We start from the raw sequence: 24,907 nt of genomic DNA, 5'->3' as shown, positions 1-24,907 counted from the left end.
CGTAGGCTTGGACACTGTAAACAAATATACAATCGGTATGCACAGAGATAGTAATGGTTATGCACAAATTTAATAAAGAGACGAATACAGATTACACTTAATTTAAGTAATATAAAAATAGTGGAGGTAAAAACAAAATTGTATCACCTATTACAATAGATAGAACAGCTGTAGGATAGTGTATAATTTTATTACAGAATTAAATACTGAGGATAAATAAAATAAATAGACCACTCATCATCCAATATAACAGACGAATTACAAGATATATTAAATATACGTAGAGACATGGAAGAAACACGGGTTAAATATCTGTTTCAACCTAAATTGTACAAACGTGCCAAACAAATAAAAGCAGATGTAATACCAGGGCAGGACAAATCTACAGCTTTGAAATGACATGATATCCAACTGGAAAATGAAGTAGATGTATTATTTGATTCAATTCATCTACTGTAACATTCAACCAAAGATCAAGAACAAATTGTCCGAATATTATATACTACGCAAGAGGAGAGTGAGGTGGGAGAATATAAAGAACTTGATGACATTGCCTTCTCAGATACAAACACTTTTTAAAAGAAATGGAATACCAGAACGTGCAGATACAAACTGCATAACGAAAAAGAAAGCATCCAATAGTAGCGAAATCAAAATACCACAGAAGTAAACAAAGTTTGAGTAATAAAGTCAGAATTACTTTAAAATATCGAAAAGTTGTAAAATTTAGATGTGAACCAAGAGAATGATAATTATGTAATTAGTAAATTCCATCTCAGGGAAGGACTAAAACCGTATTTCAACGAAAAGAATCTCAAAGTGGTTTCTATAGCTACAGCGATAACAACGACTATAATAACAACTGCTCATTCCATTGCCAATAGTGTGAGAGGTGTGTGAAAAGTGGAAGAACTGCCAACTGTAAAATATATGTTGATTGTCTTAGGGTGCTGAACAAGTCGGTTCTTTCGTTGCTGAACATGTTAATGTGCTTGTTTTGATATTAGTGGCATTGTTATTTGCATTTGTGACCTATTTCAAGATATGTTTCTATTCAACTAGTATTATCAATATAATTGTTTGAAATTGGTGTTACTAATCGAGATATAGGATTTGTACCTTTGAGAATGGAGTAGCATTAGTAGCCCTAACAGCAGAACATTTCTTGTAGAACTGTTACAGATTTTTTATCAGTCCTTCGCTAAATCCGTATTTGTATTTACTTCAAGTTTATGGCTTTATTTCTATAAATTACAGTTGTCTGTCTTGTACTTTGCAATTCTTTATGCTTTTTTCCAATTCATACGTATTACTCTGCTGATTGTTCTCTTGAATTTGTTCATTTCCTCCGATGTAACACCAGTTTAATCTCATTTCCCCTGATGTAACACCAGTTTAATCTCATTTCATCCAGTGTAACACGTTTAGTCTCATTTCATCCAATATAACACTAGTTTAATCTCATTTCATCCATTGTAATTAATCTCATTTCATCCCATATTGCACGAGTTTAATCTCATGTCATCAAATGTAACACTAGTTTAATTTCATTTTCTCTAATATAACACTAATGTAACACCAATGTAACACGAGTGTAATCTCAGTTCCTCCAATGTAACTCAAGATTAATCAAATTTTTTTCCAATGTAACACCAGTTTGATCTCATTTTCTCCAATGTTACACCAGCTTAATCGCATTTGCTCCGATGTAACGGCAGTTTAATTGCATTTCTTAAACACTGTCTTCACATAATATATATTTCATGTCGAATTAATGCTCTGTAAAAGCTGAATTTTCACAATTCTTCCTATATCGACTGATTATGAACATTTTTGTTGTAATTCGTTGCGACTGAAGATTTGATGTGTATGATAAATTGTGTATTTGTATAAACATTTAAAGGCATTTACATTTCGGCATGACTGCATCAACATTTATGTGATTTTTTTTTATACTCTATCTTTTCCCGAATATATTGTAGTTCTATATTATTTTATTTTCCCATGTTTTGATATTTGGGGAAAATCTGCTTTATATTCGTAAATTTTATCGCTTCTATGATGGAATTTATTACCGATCTAGAACATTATTTATACTGTACTCGTCTTTTTTGTTTTCGTTTTTCGTACGTTACAGTTGTTCTTTCACTGTTTCTTCCTTTTGGATTCGCCTTCTTTATTCGTTTGGTTTCGTGACCAATACAAATTTGCAGGCCGTGTAAATTTTAATTCTTTTATTTTCTAATGCGCTGCTGTTTTGTTTTTAGTCATCATCTGACACATTCTAGAAACTGGATATCCTTAAAGGAAGACTGAAAGTTATCGTGTTCTATTATTGTTCAGTTGTTATCGGTGCAGCTGATTACTTCTGTATGTCATTTATTTTAATGAAATAGTATTTTGCCTTGGTTTCGTAACTGTTAAACTATTTCTGCTTAATCTTTATCGTCGTTCGTTCGTTTGATCTTCAATATCATTTTGACGCTGCATATGCCATCTTGTTTATCTTGTTCATACAAGGAACCCTCAGTATCCTCTCAATCCAGGTATTTCAAATATTGAACACCTTTCATGCCAGAATTTCTTAAGCTGCCTAGAAGGTAAGTAAGACTTTTTCATTTTGTAATCTTAATTTCTGTTTCGCCTTTTTTGAAATTAGCTTTCTGAATGTATCAGCTGTTAAGAAACCGAATAGACTGATCGATACTTATGATCTGCTTTCGTCCGTGCTGGCTTGAATTCGAGGGACTGCGTATGGTTAGGAACAAGTGTCATTACGTCCATCAATTTCTTTTGGTAAAGCGCCAAATATGTTCTTGTTTGTTTGTGTGTGTGGGGTTGGGGGGTGTTAGTGTGTGTGTGTGTGTAATTTTAGCGTATCTTTAACAATCTGAATCATATCGCTACGATGTCTGCAGTGTGGCAGGATGACTTTTGGACTAAAAGCTATTTTGGGATTATTGTAAATTCATTCAAAGACATTCGGGATTATATCCTTATGATATATCAAGACTGTTGGTACATTATCAGATTCAAGACTGTTGGAACATCGGCATATTCAGCTTTAAATTATTTGGGATGCAATTCACAACAATGTAATTTCCTCCTAAATGTTCACTTTTTATTCCATGCAAAAAATGTTTGTTGAATTTTAATGAAGTTGGTTATATTTCATCCTGTTACTTAGTTCAAGACCAAAAAGTCATAACAGAAATCGAGGCCTCGTTATTGTTTCTGAATTTCTTTAATATATTTCAGATAAATTAAAATTGCTTTTGAAGTTTAAATCGACTTTATGCATGCATGCATCCACACATCCATCCATACATCCATCCATACATCCATACATACATACATACGTACATACATACATTTATTTGCCCTTCTGATACATTTGAATTGAGTAATTCTATAACTACACTTCGAGTTTTAGTCCACTTAGGATTAGTGATCTTATCAACAGTATTAAACCTGTAGTTAATTAAAGATCTAGTGGAGTTGGGTACAAAGATTGGGGATGATGGGAGCACCTTAGGAAATTCGTACAGGAAGAGCAGTAATGGAAAAGGGAACAGAGATTAAAGGATATGGATCTAGAAAAGAAGAAAGAAAGAAAAAAGCGACAGACTGACTGAGCAGGAACGAAGGGAATTTGAAAAGAAAAAAGAACGTAATAGGAGAGCAAGCGGAAGAAACAAAGATAGCATTTGAAAGGGAGAATATAGTGTCTAAGGAAATGAAGATAAAATTATAAAAGCACGCAGATAAGAAAAGAATATGATTGGAAAGGAAAGCATAAGAAAAGAATAGGTTTGGTAATAAAAGTATAGGATAGTTAAAAGACAGGCATATGGATTAAGAGCATAAAATAAAATTTGAATTATTACAATCTTAGAAGGAGGGGAATCAAGACTCTAACTTGGAAAGCTGATTTGTTCAAAATTAATCCCATCGAAAGACGGTAAGGATAACATCGACTGTTATGTGCATAGACTTTAAAGTTATGCCATTGTTTAGAAGTAGAAAAGGGTCGATTGGTCGCTCCATCTCAGCGCGTTACTAAGAGTAATGCGTTAGATGTTTATTCTAGTCTATTCGCTAAGGGCACAATAATAGATGCAATACTTTAGAGATACGAGATAACAGAGCAAGGCCTCCGCAAGAAGTTCAAGCTTAGTAAAACTGAGAGAGGCTATACATGTAATCAGTTCGTCAACAGGACGGTGGGTTGAATGTCGTAAGGTAGAAAAAGAAAACGTTCGAGCGTCATGTTGATATTTTATTTACTGACCAGTTATTGATTACGCATGGTGAAGAGGTGTATCTATTTCTGAGGGAAAATTCCTTCGCGTATATACTTGACATGGCTACACAGACAGCCTATTTCGCAGAATATCAGGTTGGTTCCCAGAATGAAGTAATAATATTCAGTAAGATCGGCACTCAGTCTAACGTCCAGAGACCCGGTGAGCACTGAATACTTAGTACTAACAAAACTGGCAATTATAAATCTGGTAAGAATACAAATCGTAAGAACAGAGAGTTGTACACTTGTAAGGAGTGTGATCACATCTCGCTCAATTCTCTGAAACCAAAGGCATTTGTCCAAAAGAGTCGTGGTTGCTATTCAAATCATACGGTGGTCAGGAGGCAAAAAGCGCGACTTTCCACGTGTTCATTCTGGACTAATCGCGTGAGTTCAGTATATATCCTGTCTGTGGTCGGTGTTCAGTTATAGTGATGTTGTTCAGTCGGCTGTGTATACCGACAGTTCGTGGTACCGTTAACGGTCAAGAAGATAACAGTCTTACGGGACACGTGTGTTCGAGCGTCGTGGTGATGGGGAGTCTCGTTAGGGATGACCAAATGCTTAGCTTGAAATATACATGTATGTTGTAATTCAAACGATTCTTGTCGCGAAGATGGAAATCAAAAAGCCTTTCTTGATCGTAATAGTCTACGCGTTGTGCATGGACAATCCCATATGCGAGTTAAAGAATGAAAATGTCGATGGCTCTAGAGTGCCACCTCTGCCGGAGTTTCGGTTTTCCGTCATACAAGAGGTCAAAACTATGTCGCAGGTGCTAACATGGACACGATAATGTTTGCGCGAGCAAGTGCTTGACGTATCTTTGAGAAAATCATATCCGGTAGAGTGAAAAATATAACCGGTGAGGCAAGTTTGAAATTTGTGCAAAGGAAGTGGCCTATGTATAGGAAATATATCTCGTCGGATAGAAGAACATTCCTTGAGCTTAATGTTCCACACCAGTTTACTTCCCGTGTCCTTAGAGGGGCGCATGTATCCAGTAGGGTTGGTCACCTTTGTACAGAAAAGACCAACAAAGGTATTAACACAATTATGTTGATCTGGATTGGAGAGTGATGTAGTATGATTCTTTCGGTCGTCCCACGTTTGCCATAAACTATGCAAAAGGGATTTTTTGAATGCAGTACGTACCTTGGTCTTAAAAGACGAATCGAGTGACGAAGCAGAATAAGACCCCAGTATAGAAACTCCACCTGAGTGCCCTATAGGTGTGGGAAAGGTTGTCGTAGATAATAACAAGATGTGCCCAGAGTTACCTGAACAACAGCGTTACATATATTTTTTTTAGGACAGACAAGGGAATACTGGATAGGTAAAACATGAAATAAACGTATCTTAGAGATGATCCGATTTAAATTATATACCCTGTACCCTTTTATACACGGGGGACGATCAGTGAAGAAACAGGAAAAATATGTAACACCTGGGCACGACTGAACCCTCCAGCTCCTTGAATTCATTCCACCGTGGAACTGGTCAGAAAGGAAGTCGGAACAAACCGCTTTTGTATAGACATTTTGAACTGAACCGAATTACCGTGCTTGATGCGGAACGGATGCCTGATATGGAGGGTTTCTTTGCAAAATTGGCAGAGCACCAGAGCTGGATCACAGCAAAGGATATTGGCAGGTGCCCATCGCTATAATATGCCCGCGCGTTAATGGCATTCGCGGAACATAAAGGTCATTACCAGTTTAAGGTCATGCCTTTCGACTTGGTCAACGCCGTTGTGTCGTTCGATTGTCTTACGCGCAAATCGTTCAAAGGCACAGTAAACGTAGATAGTTTCGTGGACGAAATTTTTGTACATACAAATACCTGGGTGTCTGAGTCTTAAACGATCTCTTCGACAAACTAAACAAGGCCAACCTCACAGCTAGAACCTTCAAGATTTGTATAGAATATTCTAACAAACTACCCCGTGATCGAAAAGAAGTGTTTGGCATTGGGGTGAAGAATATGAAACTTTCATAACACCTTTTTGGAAGGGAATTTGTCCTTGAAACGCACCCTCACCCTCTCATGATGTTTCAACAATGCGAAAGTCGCCGATGCAAGATTGATACATTTGGCATTATCATTACAGCCTTGTCATTTCCGGCTCGTTTTCTGGAGCAGAATATGATTGGCAAATAATTTTACCAACTAATTCGAGTAATGTGAATAATATATTTTAATATGTTCTTTTGTTCACATTTCGTGATTTTATAAAATTATTACCACTTTTTAATGGGGTGCGTATTGTGGCGGAATTGAGCATACTTAATTATTTATATATTTTACCTGACCTAGAATGTGCTCGGGATTTCTTTCAGTGCATAACGTTACCCTCTTGTAGTTTATTTAAGTTTCACGTTCAGTTAACCCAGTGCTAAACCAACAAAATGCTTGCAGTGAGAAAACGGATTGTCTTAAACTCGTTGGCGTTTTATACTACAACCAAGGCATGTGTAGAGTTGAGACAAAACGTAATATCACAACAGAATTTGTGTTATGAATATGTCCAGTTTACAGGAGCATTCTTTAGCCTTTTGAGCTTGGTTTAAATGGAGAGCTGGTATGTTGGATGGGGTGTCATAGGACTTAATGTAGTTTCGTATAACATGTGAGCTGCTGTCGGTGGTAGCGTCAGTTCAGAGGAAGATAGTAGTTTTCTCGTGGTGAATCACTTGGGACCAGCGGATTTTCAGCGAGTAAGGGCGTGTTGATGTATCTTTCGGCAGATTGGGAAGGGTGGGTTGTACGTTTTGACTCCTTCACCATCCTCATACTTCTAAATCGCAACCAGGCACAAATTTTGAGAATTAAATTTCTGATAAGACTGACCAGAAATTATGATATCATCCTACTTGCACTTATTGTAAGAAGAAAAGGAACATTATTTCTCAATGCTACATGTTCAAAACTAAGCGACATAATAAATATAGATCTATTCGAAATGCTGCTATTTTAAAGCGGTCAATGTCACGGTTTTGTACTAAAAACAATGCAATGCATTGCTTTGGTCAAACAACCACAGTCTGATTTTATTATAGAGAATAATGAACCATTCGTGTCGAAAGATTCTATATCACTTTCTGGTGATTCTGCCAAGCCTACTCCTATTAAAATATTAAGAGACACAGAACCTTCTCAGAGTTTTTGTTATTAGATACTTTGCCGTTGATGGAGAAGTTTTCTTCTAGTGAAAGTGTTCTATTTGAAGAGCTGACTGCTGCTTTGTTAATGTTCGTCCCCATTGTGACAGTTTAGCGTTAGACTTCGGGACCCATGACATACCTAACAATATCTTTACAGATCGAAGTTATTCAGTTAATGCTAGGCAATGACCTAGCTGGTGATAAGATCTTGGTTAATCCACTTGTAACTTACAAGTCATGTTTGGATTAAAATGTTGATCCTATTGAAAATGAAATCCCTGATTTATACCCTGTTCATGCAGTTATCAGAGATATGGCAAAACGAACTCTTGAGAATGATATTGATCGGGAGGATCTCCCTTTAGCTCCTACTTTTATTGTTCATCTTTTAATGATGTAACGTTTGCTCTTAGTTTTGGTAGATCAATAGATATTGATCACAGCGATCCTCTTTGACAACTCACTTTCCCAATTCCAATCAGGGTTAAAAGAGACGGTCACTTGTTGCCGAACACGAACAACAACGTGAGATGTCTCTTTTTCAGGGGTTTATCAGCGAAACTGAAGCCAAACAAGTACCTGTTTGCTAATAATAATAATAATAATAATACCTGTTTGCTATTTTTTTCTAGTAATGGGGTACTTATTTGATAGAGGAGACACATTGTGTATCCGCCGTTGAAAAGTTTTCAGTGAACTATCAAATTGTTGTTCGGATGTCGTATGGACACTAAATTTTTAATCTAGACCATAAAACATCCTTGGCTGGTCGTTTAGCAGTCAAAAGGACTTATCACAAAATCTTGAATAATTTTTATTCACCGAAAATTTAAAGTAATGTTTGTAAATATTGAACATCTCGACACACTTTAGAGCTTGTCACTCTTGTCAAATGTTAGGAATAGCCACTCAAAATGTGCCTAAGGCTCATCTACTACCTATTAATGCATTTTACAAACCATTTAGCAGTATAATGTTAGACCTTGCCGTCGCTTACCTAAGACTAGTATAGCAAGTATAGCAACTAATATTTATTGATCGTAAATTGTGCGTCCACGTGATTTTCGTGAGGAAATTATTTTGAGAGATATTAAAGCTAAAATCTTAGTAAAAGCTTTGATAAAGTTTTCTTTTGCAGATGTTGGCCTTCCAGATTTTGTCCAGTTTGATTAAGGATCACATTTTATGTCTGGAATTTTCGAACAAGTTATGCATGAGTCAGGCATCCTTCAGTTTGAATATTATGCCGATCAGCCTAAAAGTCAAGGGTCTTGGGGCAGATTTCATCAAACTTTAAAGCATATGATTTAGTCATATTGCTTCGATACAGAAATGATTGTGATGTGGATTTTCGTATCCCTTTATGGAATTAGTCCAAAAATCATTAGGTTTTATGTAGTCCTTTCCAACTAGTTCTTGTAGATATTGTTTGTGGACCAGTACAATTATTAAAAGAAAACTTATTTAAAACGAACATTTGAAGATACTAATCTACTCAGTCGAAAATGAAATTAAGGTATGACAAAAATAAAAAGGAACGGAGTTTTCAGCCTGGTAGGAGAGTTCTGGCTTGCTTGGCTAAGTCTAAAAATCCCATTCAGTCTAAGCAGCATGATGCTTGTACAATTAAAAAGAAAGTAAATGACTTGAATTATATTGTTAACACTCCAGGGATGAGGAAATAGAAACAGTTGTTTTTGTCGTGTACATATCTTATAATGATATTGTGATAGTGGTAGCCCTGTTACTCATTCAGTCAATATAGATTTTCCTGTCCCTCGCAGTGAAACAATTAAATGCAATCTGATGGTTGTGACTTTGGTTTAAGTAATCTTATGAATTCAGAAATATTAAACAGTCCCGACCAGAGTTAAATATTTGACAGTCCGTACCTAAATTCAGAGATATTAAATTGTCCGGACCAGAATGAAGTATTAAACAGTCCGGACCTGAATTCAGAAATGTTAAACTACCAGAATGTTTCACGTCTAAACCCACACGAAAAGAGTGAGCTAAAACAGCTCTTATAGGGATATGAGCACATGTTTCCAGATGTTGCAACATGAACAAATAAAAGCTACATGACGTTTAAATGTGGATTCTACTCCTCTCAAACAGGACTGTTTGGAAAAAAAAGAAATTTAATATTTGCTGGGGAATGTTTTCATAAAACCAGATTAAAGTAATAGGGAATCTAAATGTACTAGAGTGTCGTAACCAACTATACTTTCAATATGTCAACTGAACACAGAAAAGTGAACAGTGTCACCAAAACAGATTCATTTCCAATGTCAAGAATCGATAGCTACATTGACAAATTTGGAAAGGCAAAATATCTCACCAAATTTGACCTTTGAAAGGATCATTGGGTGGTATTTATTTGAAAAGTGATTGGATAGTTTTTATCAGGTGGGTGATTGGATCTTATTTTTTTCAAGACAGGGATTGGTGTAAACATATACGCACCTTTATGGACTTTAAGAGATGACATGACATAAGGCGTTCCGTTCCATTTTATTGGGTACTTTATATTCATTAATGCCTTGCATCCTATATTTCATATCCATAGTACTGGTTTTAAAAGCTTTTTAGTTTTAAGAAAATATTTTTCCTTAAATTGCACAGTTTTTATGAAATAGGATTATAACTTGTTATTTTGGTCACAATGGATGTGTTATACTTAGAAATGTCTATAAAAATAAGAGTTTATTGTGTTATCAATGGTCTGATCACATTGATCAAATGCGCTGGCAACCCAATAAATTTTGTAAGGTGGTGAATTCACATCAGCATATAATTATTTGCAAAACGCTCCGCAAATTAATTTTTGACTAGATGATACTTTCTATCTAAATCCAGGCGTGCAATTTTCAATATCCATGTGAAACCTCCGTACCTTAGCAAGGGTAATTTGGCCTGAATAATTGAAAATTGTGAGCGAGAATTGCTTCCCTTACTCCATTATGCTAGTGTTTCTGTCTTTTTCAATTTGATTTCTTTAAAGCTTCATATAAGTCAGTCGTTAAAGACTAGACAATGCACACACAGACACACATGCACACACACACAGACACACACACACATATATCAGAATAAGGACTATACGTGCTCTGTGCGGCGATCTTAAAATGAGCTTCCCTATTGTTATTTACGAGTGTGACGACGACTTTGATAGTTGACGACACAAATGCATTTACAAAGTTCATATATTGGAACTTTATGGTTGGTAATGGTTCCAATATGCCCATTCAAGAAATCGTTCCATATCATAGACGAGCTATATAATTTTGATGTGGTGTTATTTGGTTCAGATTTTGTCATTTTTAAAGCTACAACAAAACATTTTTGTGAAATAACAGATTGTGCGATGTTTTAAAACAATGAAGATAATTCGATATGAGAGAGAGAGAGAGAGAGAGAGAGAGAGAGAGAGAGAGTAACTATGAACGAGTTTTTACGGATCGATACTGCACGCCCTGTGGGAGCAGAGTATCCATCTCAGGAAACGAGTTCATATTTTCCCATACGAATGCAGTAACCCTTTTATTATATACTCATTCATATTCTACCTAAGGATCCATTTTAAAAAATATACTTGAAGAAAAAAAAGTAATTGTCTTTATGCTGTATTCCAAAATGAATACACAATCGTTGATTCATCAATACACAATAATACTATGTCACCGCTGAGCGACCTTTCAACTTATAAGCGTCCTATTATGAATGAATACGCATTGCAACAGCTTTTCCCGTTGGTCTAGAATGAATGTATGGGGGGGGGGGTCTATTTTACTCAATTCCTCTGAGTATGGACTGGATTTATAGCTGTGTCAATTCCACAGAAAGTACATGAATCTGTTTTTTGAGCAGGGAGGGATGCGACTTGACTGTGCTGAGTGTGAGTTTCTGTTCTGTCATTGAATGTTTGGAATCATAATGTGGGGAAAATATTAACTCTTATAATTTTAGTTATCAAAAAGACGCAATGGAATATCACGCTCATTTTATTTTGGGTGCAGTAAGGCGATTGTTATTGCAGTTGGAAACGTAACCAAAATTACAGTATAATTTCGAAATGCGTAATAAAGCTTTATAACCCATGACATAGCTCATGTAATTCGGATTTGAAGAACTAAGAAAGTACATTTTGAGGAAATTCAAGATACAAAAATTTATGCATATGTTTGCCATTCTTAATACCAGCCACTTGCGTGCTTTTTGTAGGGACCCCAGCTTTGTTATGACCTGCGACGCGTCTATCGCTAGGCTAAAATCCGATACACTGTATCAACAAAGTTAACACGGGAAATTGCAAAGCAGCTGGTGTGTGACAGTCCATTCAGGCAGCGGAAAAAAGAATTCTTCGTCGTCCTGGCTTATTGGATCTGAGGCCCTTACTTTTCTACCAAAACCTTCAGTTGCATCTTTTCCACAAATTTAGTACTTTCAGTTATAAAATGGTACGTATCTAATAGATATGCAATAGCCCTTGCCCTCAGTATGCTTTTATATGCTATTTTTATATACCACAGAGATCACTGGTCATAGTATGAACAATTCCATTAACGAAAAGTTACCAACAATTCTCCTCAAGAAGTGTTTAAATGATGAGAATGGTATTTTCAATATTTTGGGAGAAAGCTTAGGGATGATAGTTCATTAGAATAGCAAATTAACTGTTTTTATCACAACATTATATAAAACCCATGAAGCAAATTAAAAAAGAAAGTTTTTTATTCGTGGTATCTTCAAATGAGTAGGACCAGAAAGACATATATATAGACATACAGAGAGACAGACGGACATACAGACAGACAGATAGATAGGTAGGTAGGTAGTTAGATAGATAGATAGATAGATAGATAGATAGATAGATAGATAGATAGATAGATAGATAGATAGATAGATAGATAGATAAAGAGATAGATAGATAGATAGATAGATAAAGAGATAAAGAGACATATAGGCGAGAGGATTGTAAGTAAACAGTGTGGTAGAAAATACAGTATGACCCGGGTGTTTTGTGATACAGTTTCTAGCAAAGTCATGATTTACTGAACTTACTTTCCGTAGATTATTTTGTCATATTTCTTCACAAGATTATACCCTCATTTGCCCTTTCCAAACGATGTATCTAAACCAGAATACAGTGAAACCCCTCAAAACCTTAGTATACTGCGATCGCCTCAAGACCAAAATTTGTGTTTAGTGCCAATCTTTTCTTTATATTATCACTATTTGTTCCCATTATTCTGTGCATGTATTTATGTATGTATGTATGTACGTACGTACGTACGTACGTATGTATGTATGTATGTATGTATGTATGGGTTGCTGGTTCAGGGCCCATGCAAAGCATTCCGGGTAGGCTGCTCCCAATTCTTGTCCTTGGGGAAGGAACTTGGGTCCCGTTTCCTCTCAGGAAATTGCTAGACAGTGTCATTAAACTCTTCAAAAACCAACCAGCTATTTTTACGTAAAAGCTATGAAAAGGGTCTGCTTTACCAAAGAATCGGTTTACATATTTTGTTAGTCTTTAGCGAACAACCACATAATATAAAAATAAGTAAAGTGCATTAAGAAAAGTTTGCGATGGAGAGATAAATTTATAAGATGATACTTTCGAAACGAAAACTATTTAAATGTTCAAAGTAAATACATTACATTACTGCACTTCTTATTCTGATACAAAATCCTCAGAGAAAATTTTCTAAAGAACTAAACTTATCGAATGAAATACAATTTATCAAAATGATGTGGTTATGAGAGAGCAAAGACCGTCACGTTTCTCTCCTTTGTCTAGTTATACGGATCAATGCCTCCTTCAGTCGATATGTAATTCTTGTGAAAGTCAGAATATAGGCTGTAACGATCTTTACTTGCATCAGTTCAAGAAAAATTATTTGATAAACAAAGCAAATCTTGAACTGTCAAGTTTCGGTACATTGTCTCACTATTTTATGTCTATCATTTGTGTTTCATCCATTGTGAATGCTTTTAGAATCTTAAAATGTTTTCAAGATTATCTATCTATCTATCTATCTATCTATCTATATATATATATATATATATATATATATATATATATATATATATATATATATATATATATATATATATATATATAATACAAATACTACTATCATACAGGTTAGAGAATTTTTATTCGTACTCTGTGGAGGTTCCTGCACATACGAGCCCTTATTCCCTCACGATTAAGCACATATCACCAATAATAGTATTATTTGTATTAAAATATTAATTCTGCCTACTATTATCAAACATTCTTCTAAAGGAATCCAGGGATAGCACTTTCCGATCTTTTTGGTGTATATATATACCTATTCGTTTTATAAAGTGAATATATGGTATAAAATGAACAGATATCTATATAAATGTGCGCATGTACACTTTATATCAAGCAAAGATTTATGCTTTCATGTGACTATATATATATATATATATATATATATATATATATATATATATATATATATATATATATATATATGTGTGTGTGTGTGTGTGTGTGTGTGTGTTTGCAAAAATGTATATTATTGCGCATGAAATACGCACTTTTGTACACTGATTAAGATGCACGCGGAACTCGTGCTTTACCCAGTTTTGCTCCTCTATCCTTATTATGCTGTAAAATTACTAATATGAACCTTGAGTATGATTAGGAAGAAATATACAAATACGGGTAGTACTGTGACAATATTTTATCCAAAATGCATATCATAAAATTACAAAATACCTGTTGCTGATAAACATTAAAAAACTTATGCGAGAAAAACTATATGTAAATGTTCTAGTGAAAAACATTCACATGCCGTTGAAGATTTATATTTCTTAGTCCTAGAAACTTGCTTCAATTTGTTATATCTATAAAATAGGATAATGGTGATTTAGTCAGCATCTAAAAAGACCAACCCTTTCTAAAACTTCACTGCTTTGAGAGTGGATCAGAAACAGCAAGTGTAATGATACGTTAACTATTTTCCACATCTAAAATATTCCCAGTTTTTGTTAGAAAATCGGGAACATTTATAATTTTTCTTATACGTCGATTTCCAATATATTCAAATAAGGTATGCCCCCTCCCCCACTCCCCCCAAAACCAGACATAATTGATAATTTGTATCTTATTTAAGATTTGTATTTTATTTTTCTTTCCCTCTACCGTCCCTTTTGAGATACCTACCCAAAAGTTAAAAAAGTGATAATTTAGTATCTTGAGAAAGAAAACGTGTTTCACCCTTGAAGAGTCTTGCACATAATGAAAAGATGATAAGTAAATTATGCACTAGGACAACATAGTTATCGCAATCTTCAAAATGTCCTATAACAACATATGCATGTTTAGAGAGATGAATACAACGTTTGTTGAGTTAATAATGCTGTGTTAAATTAAGAAGAAAAAAAAACAAACAAGAAATAGCTTTTCGTCAAACGAAGACATGATGTACAATGAACGCATTCTGAGAGTGAATTCTACAACAAAACTTGCACAATCGAATCCACACTTTCCGTATTCTTGCACGGGAATAATACATAAAATGTTTATCAGGTGATAATAACCAGCGCAGAGATGGTTCCTCTTCATTCATTGAATAATTTATTTGAATGCACATCTATGGCGATGTTTCTTTAAATTGTCTTTAATTAAGCATACTCAAACAAAGCCAAAAAGGCAATCCAAAGCAACCGCCTGCACCGCCTGCACCTCCCTGGCTTCCAATACCTGCCGCACTTCCAGCACTTCCGACACTTCCAGCACCTCCGGCACCAGCAGCAGCCGATGGATCAGCGCCACCTCCAAATAAAGACCGTGCAAAGCTCAGTCTCAAAAGATTGTCTCCTCCTAAGTCACCACCTGTAAAATAATAATAATAATAATAATAATAATAATAATAATAATAATGCACATATCAAAGCTTTCATTGTTTCACTCCAAGTTCAATACGTGTACTTTAATAAATGGGGGAACAATCATGAGTGAGATAGAATTTTCTGTGAACGTTTTACACAATATTTGTATTGTAACTAACAATATTTGTGTGCATGTATATTGCAAACTATACGATGACAACAAACACAGACTGGTTCTCGATGAGATGACATCCATAGATCCAATATTTTGTAAATTTATGTAACCGTTTTTAAAAAAATTATGAAACAATCGCGCCAATCAGCCATGTTTACTATTAGACTGGATATATACGAATTTCCTTGTATAAAAAGAAGAAAACCATAACATCAAGGTTGGTTTATGAAAACTTATTTGCAGGGGAATAATGAAATATCCCACTCTGGTCTTGATAAGCTATATGTGTTATTATTATGCATGCATGGAGCTACCACGCACGCTATTGGAGTAATCCAAAAAAAAACCTTACTGACTTGTGCATCCTTCATGTGCATCCTTCATGTCGACTTTCGCAGGATGTAGATTCAATGCTAGCATTATTTAAGCCTAAGAAATATTAACACTCTGAAGAGGCCTTTCTTCTGTAGGTTAGCCCCTTTTGCAGCAGATTATGTCTATTGGATGCCCTTTTTCAGTAAATTATGGTATATTGGATGCCCTTTCTGTAGATTATGTCTATTGTATGCCCCTTTTCTGTAGAATATGTCTATTTGATGTCCATGTTTCTGTATATTATAGTCTATTGGATGCCCTTTCTGTAGATTATGTCTATTGGATGCACTTTCTGTAGAATACGTATATTGGATGTCCATTTTTTGTAGATTATATATACTGGGTACCCATTAGTTCCCGATTCCATTGGTATATTACTTGTCAAAATTTGTTAATACGCTACCTCAGTTTAGCTATCTCGCTTCATTTCTAATGCATTATTGACATATGTCTTGAAGAATCTCAGAGTCTGTATAAGAAAGTTCACTTCGAAATATAGTTCATAATTAAAACTCCTTACTCTATAAAGTCGAAAACAAAGAGACAGAGAACATATTGATTTAACATAGATTTGTTTGAGAATCTAACAAAAAAATAATTTTACATACGTCCAATCTGTGCGAACTCCGAATTTCTAAACATTGACTTTAAGAACTATCCTCACTGACTTGAAGTTTTTAAATCACTTTAGCAGTTACCAGCGATTTTCAATGATAAAGATGCATCTGAAAGTTTGCAAGAAATTAACTGAAACTTACCGGCAAGAAGAAGAGGAAACAAAAGGTTATTTCCCTGTCCCTGAGCCGATGCCTGCCCCAGAAGCATAGAGATGCTTAAACACAGCACGATGAAGGAACGCATTGTAATTGGAAGTCCTTTTTTCAGAGCCTTGTTCACGGTCAAGAAAAAAAATAAGCTAGGAGTCTTCTTTTCTGTCACAGGCAAATGCGCACTTTGCTGTATGAAACCAGTCAGCAATTGCAGTGAAGTGCTACTATCAAGCTTCAACAGGCTTATGACATCCTGTTGTCTGATTAGCCGCCTTTTAACTCAATCAGTCATGTGGTAGTGTGGTAAATATCCGTCTTTTTGTGAATTACTCTATCATCGTCAATTTTCCTTTGTCAGTGCTGACGTCTTGGGATCACTTTGTGACACACGAAAGGGCAAGGATTAGTTACGCCAGTGCCTCTTGAACGCTTCTGTCACTCCTTTTTCTCTCCCTCTGTCACTGACCGCTCGTTTATTAGTATTACACACACTGTTTGTAGTTAATGAGGAAAGAAAACAAATTACGTTTAGGACATTGGTCAAATGGATACACCTTTTAAACCACAAAGTCATGTCTTGCTCCTGGCATATACAGACGCGAATATCATTAGACTGGGCATCCATGATTTATGGTTACGGAAAAAATATGCCTCTTCTGTGTAAAAGTAAACATGAGATTCATAGCTTGTTATTTCTAAATATCATTTGAAATTTTTAATATTTTGAAAAATATACATGGGGTTAAATTGCTTATCGACGAACTAACACCAAAATGTGTAAAACTTAAATATTTTCGTACAAACGTCTACAGCACAGCAATAATCCTTTCATTTAGCTCTGTTTTTCCTCAGTAATAGTAATCACAGAGAGGGAGGGTCTAACATTGTCCCACTTTTAATCACTTTTCGTGTCCAAGATTACCTACGATAGATTTATTAGCCCCTTGCGGAAACGTAACCAAATCTTAAAAAGGTGTGTCTGTTTGCCTTCTTTTCCTATCTTTTTCAACAGCTGAACAGTTTTGATTGTCTTTATTATACGCATTCCCATGGCAGTGATACTTTGCTAATCCTCGTTTGTGATTCTGTAGCTTCAGAGTAATATCGGCTTCACTGTCAAAATCCCAAATTTTAACTTGGTAAATATTTATGCTTCCGGAGAATGAACACATTTGGTTTACTTGGACTTTATCCAAGCTGTTTTAAAAAAAATTCTAAACTCATTCATTCCTGCTTAATTCGAAGTAAATATCAGAAAATCAGGAAGCAAATGTTTCAGTTGTTTTCATAACACAAATGTTTCCGACAACAGAAAGCGCCCCAACCCCAAACAACTGGAGTCGTTTTAGGATTTAATCATTAATTGAAATCAACGAAATTTTAAGGATAAATCGCTTCTTCTGAATGTTTTATCACTATCACAGCTCCAAACTTATATAATATATTGTAGGCTTCTGAACGGTTTCTCCCAAGGATAATTCTGATCTTCAACTGAGACAACACTTTCTCATTGATTTATTCGAAAGACGACTGCATTCTTCAAATAAGATAATATCAGTTCTGATTGGTTTATCCCACGGATGATTCCGATCTTTAAACGAGATAAATCAACTTATGATTTGTTTATTCACAACGATAACTTTATTTAACTGGCTTTTCGGACAAATTAATTCTTCAAATGTGATCAAATTAAATGCTGATTGATTTATCGCAAGGACACCAATCTACAAATGGTTTATCCCATGGATAACTCTGATAATAAAGTTATAGATACGTATAAAAAAAACTATCTAACAAAACTTGCAACAAGTACACAATGAAAAAATAAAGATGAGATCAAGTTTGTTATTTCTTTCTTGACATTCTATTATCATTTGTTCTTGATATGGTTCTCTCAGTAACTGTACCAATTTCATCGTAGATTTTATTTTCACGTCTCGTTTATCTCAGAGACAATCACATTAGCTACTGAATTAACCCACAAATTAGTTTTATCGAACCTTTTGCCAGAAATTAAAGTACAGCGTCATTGATTGGTGAGCGATGGCTGAGTGACAGGTAGGAATGTTGATAAATTGTTCACCTATTTAATTGACTGGTACATAAAACCTATTTGCTGGATTCCTCCGAACAAATTATATCATTGTTCATATAGTTAGTTCTATCGATAAGTCAGTTAGTCGAGCAGATCAGTCAGAGAGTTTGTAGCTAAGTAGGCATGTCGTAGAGAGACGGATACATGGAATGTGGATAGTAGCTATATCTACAAATAGATAAAAAATGTTAATGATAGTTAGATTGATGGATACATAAATATGTAGTTAGAAAGCTATATATTTAGGCCACAGTGCACCTATAATATGAGTCACGCAGGCTAAGCTAGTCTGAAAGACTGATGCAACATGTATGTATGTATGTATGTATGTATGTATGCATGTATGTGCGTATGTGTGTGTGGATGTATGCATGCGTGTATGTATGTATCTATATATATATGTGTGTGTGTGTGTATTTGTGCGTGTGTATCTTCATTCAAACATTCAAGTCATTAAAGCAGGAGAAAATTCACATAGATTGTGGAAAATACAGCTATGGATGAATATCATTTTTAGTCTGTGGCCCGCTTGCTTCTGCAACGAATTAGAACGATGCATGAAGGATATAAAACAAGAAGAACCCATATAAAGCGATATCTTCTAAACCTATTGCAACTTTTTGAAAGACATAAATATATCAGCTGAAATCACCAATTTCTCGAATCGAAATTAAACGAATTTGTCGAAGTTAAAATTTACTAAAATCATAGATATCTGTGAAGAGCTATAATTCTGTTACAGAAAATAGCCTTGGAGTTACAAGGTTGCAAAATGAAATATACTGGAAAAGCCTCGTGACTTAGATATCAGTAAATAAGTAACAATGAGGGTATAAGTATTTATATGCATAGCTCCTGAAGTCAGCAATACCTTTTACTGGGTGCTATGAAAATTATCAAAGAAACAATTATATATTTACAATGAGGCCAATAAAACGTTTTAAAGGCCGAGAACCCATTATTAAAGGAAGCGTGTTGTCCTTTTCATTCATTCTGCATTTGGGCTTCATTGCGAACACCTGATTATCATGCGACACCTGGCACCTGACATGGTCATGGGCAGCTGAAGCACACTTAAATGATTATCTGTCAAAATTCATTGGCTAAAGAGGGATGATTGCTTGAATCGCGTAGACAACTAAGATCCACCCACTTGATCAATCACAATTCATATGTGTGTTATCTACCTGTTGCCTACGAACGACAGGTTTCGGAATTAGGTTTTTCATGCAAATTTTGCTCTATAATCTGGAAACATAATTTTGCGATGCGTTTTGTTCGATAACAGCAATGTGTATTTGTCACTTGATACGAGTATGGCTTTCAAAATTGTACAAACTAACGGTAAAGGCCAAGACTACTCTGGAAACAAAACAACTATAAACAACTGATTTTGTTTGCCAATTGGGTATTGAATTGACTGAACTTGAAACAAAAGTTCTGAGTGTATTAATACAGCCTACCATTTTGGATTAAATGATAGGGTTCTTAAAAGATGCGTGTATAATCTAACATCTTCTTAAAATGCCTGTGGTTTGCCTATCAAAGCATGTTTACATTAATATTCTATGCAGACTTATTATAAGTAATAATGCAGAAATATATTGGAGTAATTGGTCTTCGATTTTATGAACCAGAAATTGTATTTAACTTATTTCTTGCAAGAACTTGAATAGCATATATGATACAAAGATATTGTAGTCAATCATTACAAATGGAACGGATTCTTAAAAATTCTGTAAGCAGACCATTTCATTATTATATATAAAATTCATTAATACAAATAACGCAGAACTTCTTGTAAACACATTTTGACCTCTGACCTTAATATTGTCATTATATAACACTGATTTTAGACAAAAATGTTAGAATTGAATCTGGATGACTATATTTCTGACATGATACTTAAAAAGTTAATTACATCTTTCCACATAATGTTCTTTTTAAGTTATGCGTGTGTGTGTGTGTGTGTGTGTGTGTGTGTGTGTGTGTGTTATTCGGTTTATTAACGTAGCATTAATAATCTTTCAGTCATATCACTACGATGTCTGCAATGTGGCAGTTTATAGTGATGTCTAGCACTGAGGCATCATGCCGCAGACATGTAGCATGATGTCCCACCAAGTCACATTATCCTGACACCATGCCGACCAGTCCTAACACTAACCTCTTAACGCTGAGCGCCACATGAGGCAGCTGTTAATACCATTTTTGTAAGTCTTTGGTATGAGTCGGCCGGGGATCGAACCCACGACCTTCCACATCCGAGGCGGACGCTCTAACCACTAGGCCACCTGAGCGGTTTATAAAGTTCTAATTCTCATGTTACTTTTGGCAAGCCAGTCCGAAAATTCTAAACTATCAGATACTTTAGGACTTATAAAGCATAATAGTAATATCCACAGTAAACATACGTATCCAGGCGTCACTCACTTCCAAATAAATGTTTTAGCAACATCATTTTTTAATACTTTATTTGAGTACTATTGTACACATGTTGTAGATTTTGTTCTATCATTTTATTATATCCATTTAATTTTAAAAAGTTTTAAATGGTTTATATATTTATCCTTCAGCATAGAATCAGATGGTCAATGTTCGAAAATCAAGATATTGTATAAGGGTGATTTGCCTTAAGGCGTTTAATATTCGTTTGGATCAATGCGCTAATACTATCCTTTCATCAGAACCAACAATTTTGCAATTAACTTTAGATCATTCTTCAAGATTTGTCTGGAAAAATATTCATAGCAGTATGAAATTACCTGTTTCGAAAATGTAAGGAATACTGTTATTTCTGCTGTCGTCCTTATTACATATCCATTTAAAATGACATGTCTGATCTGACATTTGATACGGATGTCGAATCTGCGAGTCAGTTAGGCTGGAACTGCTTTTACAACTTGTATTATTCAGTAATAGTCCACCACATAACAATAAGTGAATGATTTATTGATATACATTATACATTATTAAACAATGTCAACACAAAGTTAAAGAAAAACAGTCGTATCGGGTGAAAAGTGCCACTTTTGCAGCAGTGGATTTTGGGAGAGTACTAAGGTGGCGCTCCACAGTTTCGTATTTTGCAAGGGTTAGAATTTTAAAGAAAAAAGAATTTCCCAGGCTTTTCTCACTGGTTTCTCACTGGTTATACTGGCTATTTAAAAAAGACATTGTATATCTTAGGTATAATTCAAAGAACCTTTAATTCCCTTTATTTTGGTGTATGATTGATGGTTGTACTATGAGTTATAGAGTATACAGCTTGGCCTTACTTCAGATGTGCATCTTTCAAAAAAGTGCTAGCTCTACTTGGTCATTTTCACTTCCTGAACTTCAAAGGTAAATTGTATAAAAAAGAGCCGATAACTCTTTTTTTACATTTGTTATATTTGGTAATTCATTCATTGGACTTTCAGAAGCTGGTATTTTCTACTCTGGCAAAATTCATTTTCCCTATTTTAATAGCTGCTGTGTATAGTGTACTTTAGACTAATTCAGGCTGATTTTTTAACACAAGGCAGCAGTCATTTTAGTTAGCAGTGTGCTTAAATCATGTAAAATTTAGTACAATATCCAAAGAAATATCATCCACATTACATTAATGTAGCATAGAGGTATGCCAACATTCTCTCCATTGCGCATGTTTTAAATGCGAACTACTTCACCTTACATACGTCACTCTCTCAAAAGTACATATTAACTGTTGAGCGCCCCATATAATTAGTAGTGATCAGTTTATGGGCATTTCAGTATTTCATGGTATCGACCGTTGCAAATGTATTCAGCTTAGAGAGACTGTAATATGTAGGACAGACTGTTTGACAGTTGAAGCTGGTGTGACAAGTGACAGCAATCATCAGAGAGAGAGAGAGAGAGAGAGAGAGAGAGAGAGAGCATGTTATTTATCGCTGCAATCATGTCTTGACAGTTTAAAGATTATACAAAGTAAGTAAGACTTAAGGAATCATGTTAAAATTCAATAATTTCTTGAATTAAATGAAAACATAAAAAATGAGTTTGAATGAACAGCATAACATTAAAGGTATTTAATTACCGTTATAGTCTGTGAAACATACTCTGAAGTCTACTTGAAAGTAGAGCGTTGATTCAGTAGGTAGGGTGCAAGATAAAGGATCACTTAATGGTCCAAAACCTATGTTCCATTTAAGAAGAAAGGAAAAATCCACTTGCCTGTGGCTGCTCTTTAAATTGATTCATATGTCTCATAAAAATTGTTTTAAATTGAAAGCTAAATAGTAAATAACCATATATTGCAAAGAATGCGTGAACAAGGATGATATGTAATAAATGCAAAACGAGTCGGGGCAAAGAACTCGTTTGACAAAATATAGGAACATACGTCTCAGCCGGACGGGCTTGATATATTCCTACACAGCAACAAACTCACTCGGAACAAAGTACTATGTAGATTTTCATACATTTGTCAAATCATACTGCTTTAGTCTTTGCACTATTAATACATTGGCAGGATGACTTATGACGAGACATATTTGGTGTGTCTAAAGATGTGGACCTAATCCCAGAATCTCATTACATACAGTTAAAAGAATCGGAGAACAATGATCACCTTGTCTACTACAATTTTCAGTAGTGATCCAACTGGTTACTTGCCGATAAGAAAATGATATCAGGTATGTCTCTGTCTCCCGCATGGTGGATTCTATCATAAATAGCCCAAATACTCTTCCAATATACCTGTCAGCAGTCAAACTTCGCTTGATCAGTAATTATTAGTTTATTGGGGTTTTTGGGCGGTGATTTTTTTCTTCTTACAATGAACTTCTCATTCTGTTCGCATTAACATTATCCACTAATGCAATTTTATTGGATGTATCAAGAATTAATATTGGCCTCGAGTTTGTTAAGCTGTCTTTCATTGCTTCATTAGGTGAATCAAGACATTAATCGTTCTTTATGAGTAATCCTAGGTTTTCGGTTACCAAGATTACGACGAATTCATCGTAGTAGGAAGTTTTGGTCTTTAAGTACATCCTTTCTTTCCCGTACAAAATTCTTTCTAAATATTTCCTAAACTTTGATAAACTTCACATTAATCACTGCTTTCTAGGTTTTGTATTATTTATATGCACATAATTATATGTATCCATGCCAAAGGAATTCAGGATAGTGTAATTATTTCTAAGAAAAAGAAAACGTGTACGGTTACAGTCTTCTATCAAATAGTTATTTTTCCCCAATATCGCATCAAACGGTCAAACAAGCACACATAGATAAAGTAAATGATGCGAATATTGAGAAAAAAAGATAATAGTGCAAAAAGTAAGATAGGATACATTTGTATTCACGACTGTATTGAGGCATTATGAAAGGGTATACAAATAGGATCCATTATTCCTCGTTGTTTGCGATGCCCGTCAAAAGCCTCCGTTATCAGAACAGTAAAAACGTGGAAAACATCGTGTAAAAAATGCATTTGTCTGTACGTCATGCACTGGAGATAAATATTTTTTGTACAAGAAACGTGATAACCTGCTTACAAACAACATATATCTCTCCTTGGGTTTTAGCCATTAACAATAATATATGGTACTACATTCAAGTAGCACGAGATTAACATTATTATTTACGTACTAATACCTACAAGTAACATTTAGCAATGTTACCTGTCAAAGTAAAACATGCATGTCTTACTGAAGTAAACAAGGTCAGGGCATGGCCTGTGGAACCCACGATTTAATCGTTGTTGACTAAATATGAGCCGATTTATATATATATATATATATATATATATATATATATATATATATATATATATATATATATATATATATATATATATATATATATATATATATATATTCACCTTATAATAATTTATTGTAATATTTAGTGGATACAATATTTGCACTTTCACTCAGTAGCCGCCACTATCCAATCAGTATATAATACATGAATTTCAACATCATTTATTTAATGGTCACATCTTCAGTTTACACCACAAAGAGCAGGCCAAGCATTGAACGCTATGACAAAAATCTAGAAACTAAATGGTAACCGACACATTTACACGTATGGGGTCTCTGTTTTTATGTTATTATAGTACCCATGTTAAGTTTAGTCTGCTCTAATAATTAAAATAGAAAGTACATTTGGTGATTTTCA

At 34.7% G+C, this 24,907-nt stretch overlaps 1 protein-coding gene across 1 annotated transcript; it reads right to left on the bottom strand.

Moving 5' to 3' along the window:
* Positions 1 to 14,177: 14,177 nt before the first annotated feature.
* Positions 14,178 to 16,929, bottom strand: LOC149781898 (uncharacterized). The gene is made up of 2 exons (XM_089936095.1): positions 16,651 to 16,929; positions 14,178 to 15,346 (listed from the first exon to the last, which is right to left on the bottom strand). The coding sequence occupies exons 1-2, from the start codon at positions 16,751 to 16,753 to the stop codon at positions 15,132 to 15,134; spliced, it is 318 nt and encodes a 105-aa protein (XP_089792221.1). The 5' UTR covers positions 16,754 to 16,929; the 3' UTR covers positions 14,178 to 15,131.
* Positions 16,930 to 24,907: the final 7,978 nt, after the last annotated feature.

Source organism: Sinohyriopsis cumingii, chromosome 15, assembly GCF_028554795.1.
Source record: "Sinohyriopsis cumingii isolate HCF-2022 chromosome 15, ASM2855479v2, whole genome shotgun sequence".
In the NCBI taxonomy this organism is placed as follows: Eukaryota; Metazoa; Mollusca; class Bivalvia; order Unionida; family Unionidae; genus Sinohyriopsis; species Sinohyriopsis cumingii.
This window is presented reverse-complemented; position numbering and strand designations above follow the sequence as displayed.

Coding starts and splice junctions, on each gene's coding strand:
- LOC149781898 (XM_089936095.1), bottom strand. CDS start 16,753: ATGCGTTCCTTCATCGTGCTGTGTTTAAGCATCTCTATGCTTCTGGGG. Junction 15,347..16,650: donor GTTTCCTCTTCTTCTTGCCG/GTAAGTTTCAGT, acceptor ATTATTTTACAG/GTGGTGACTTAGGAGGAGAC.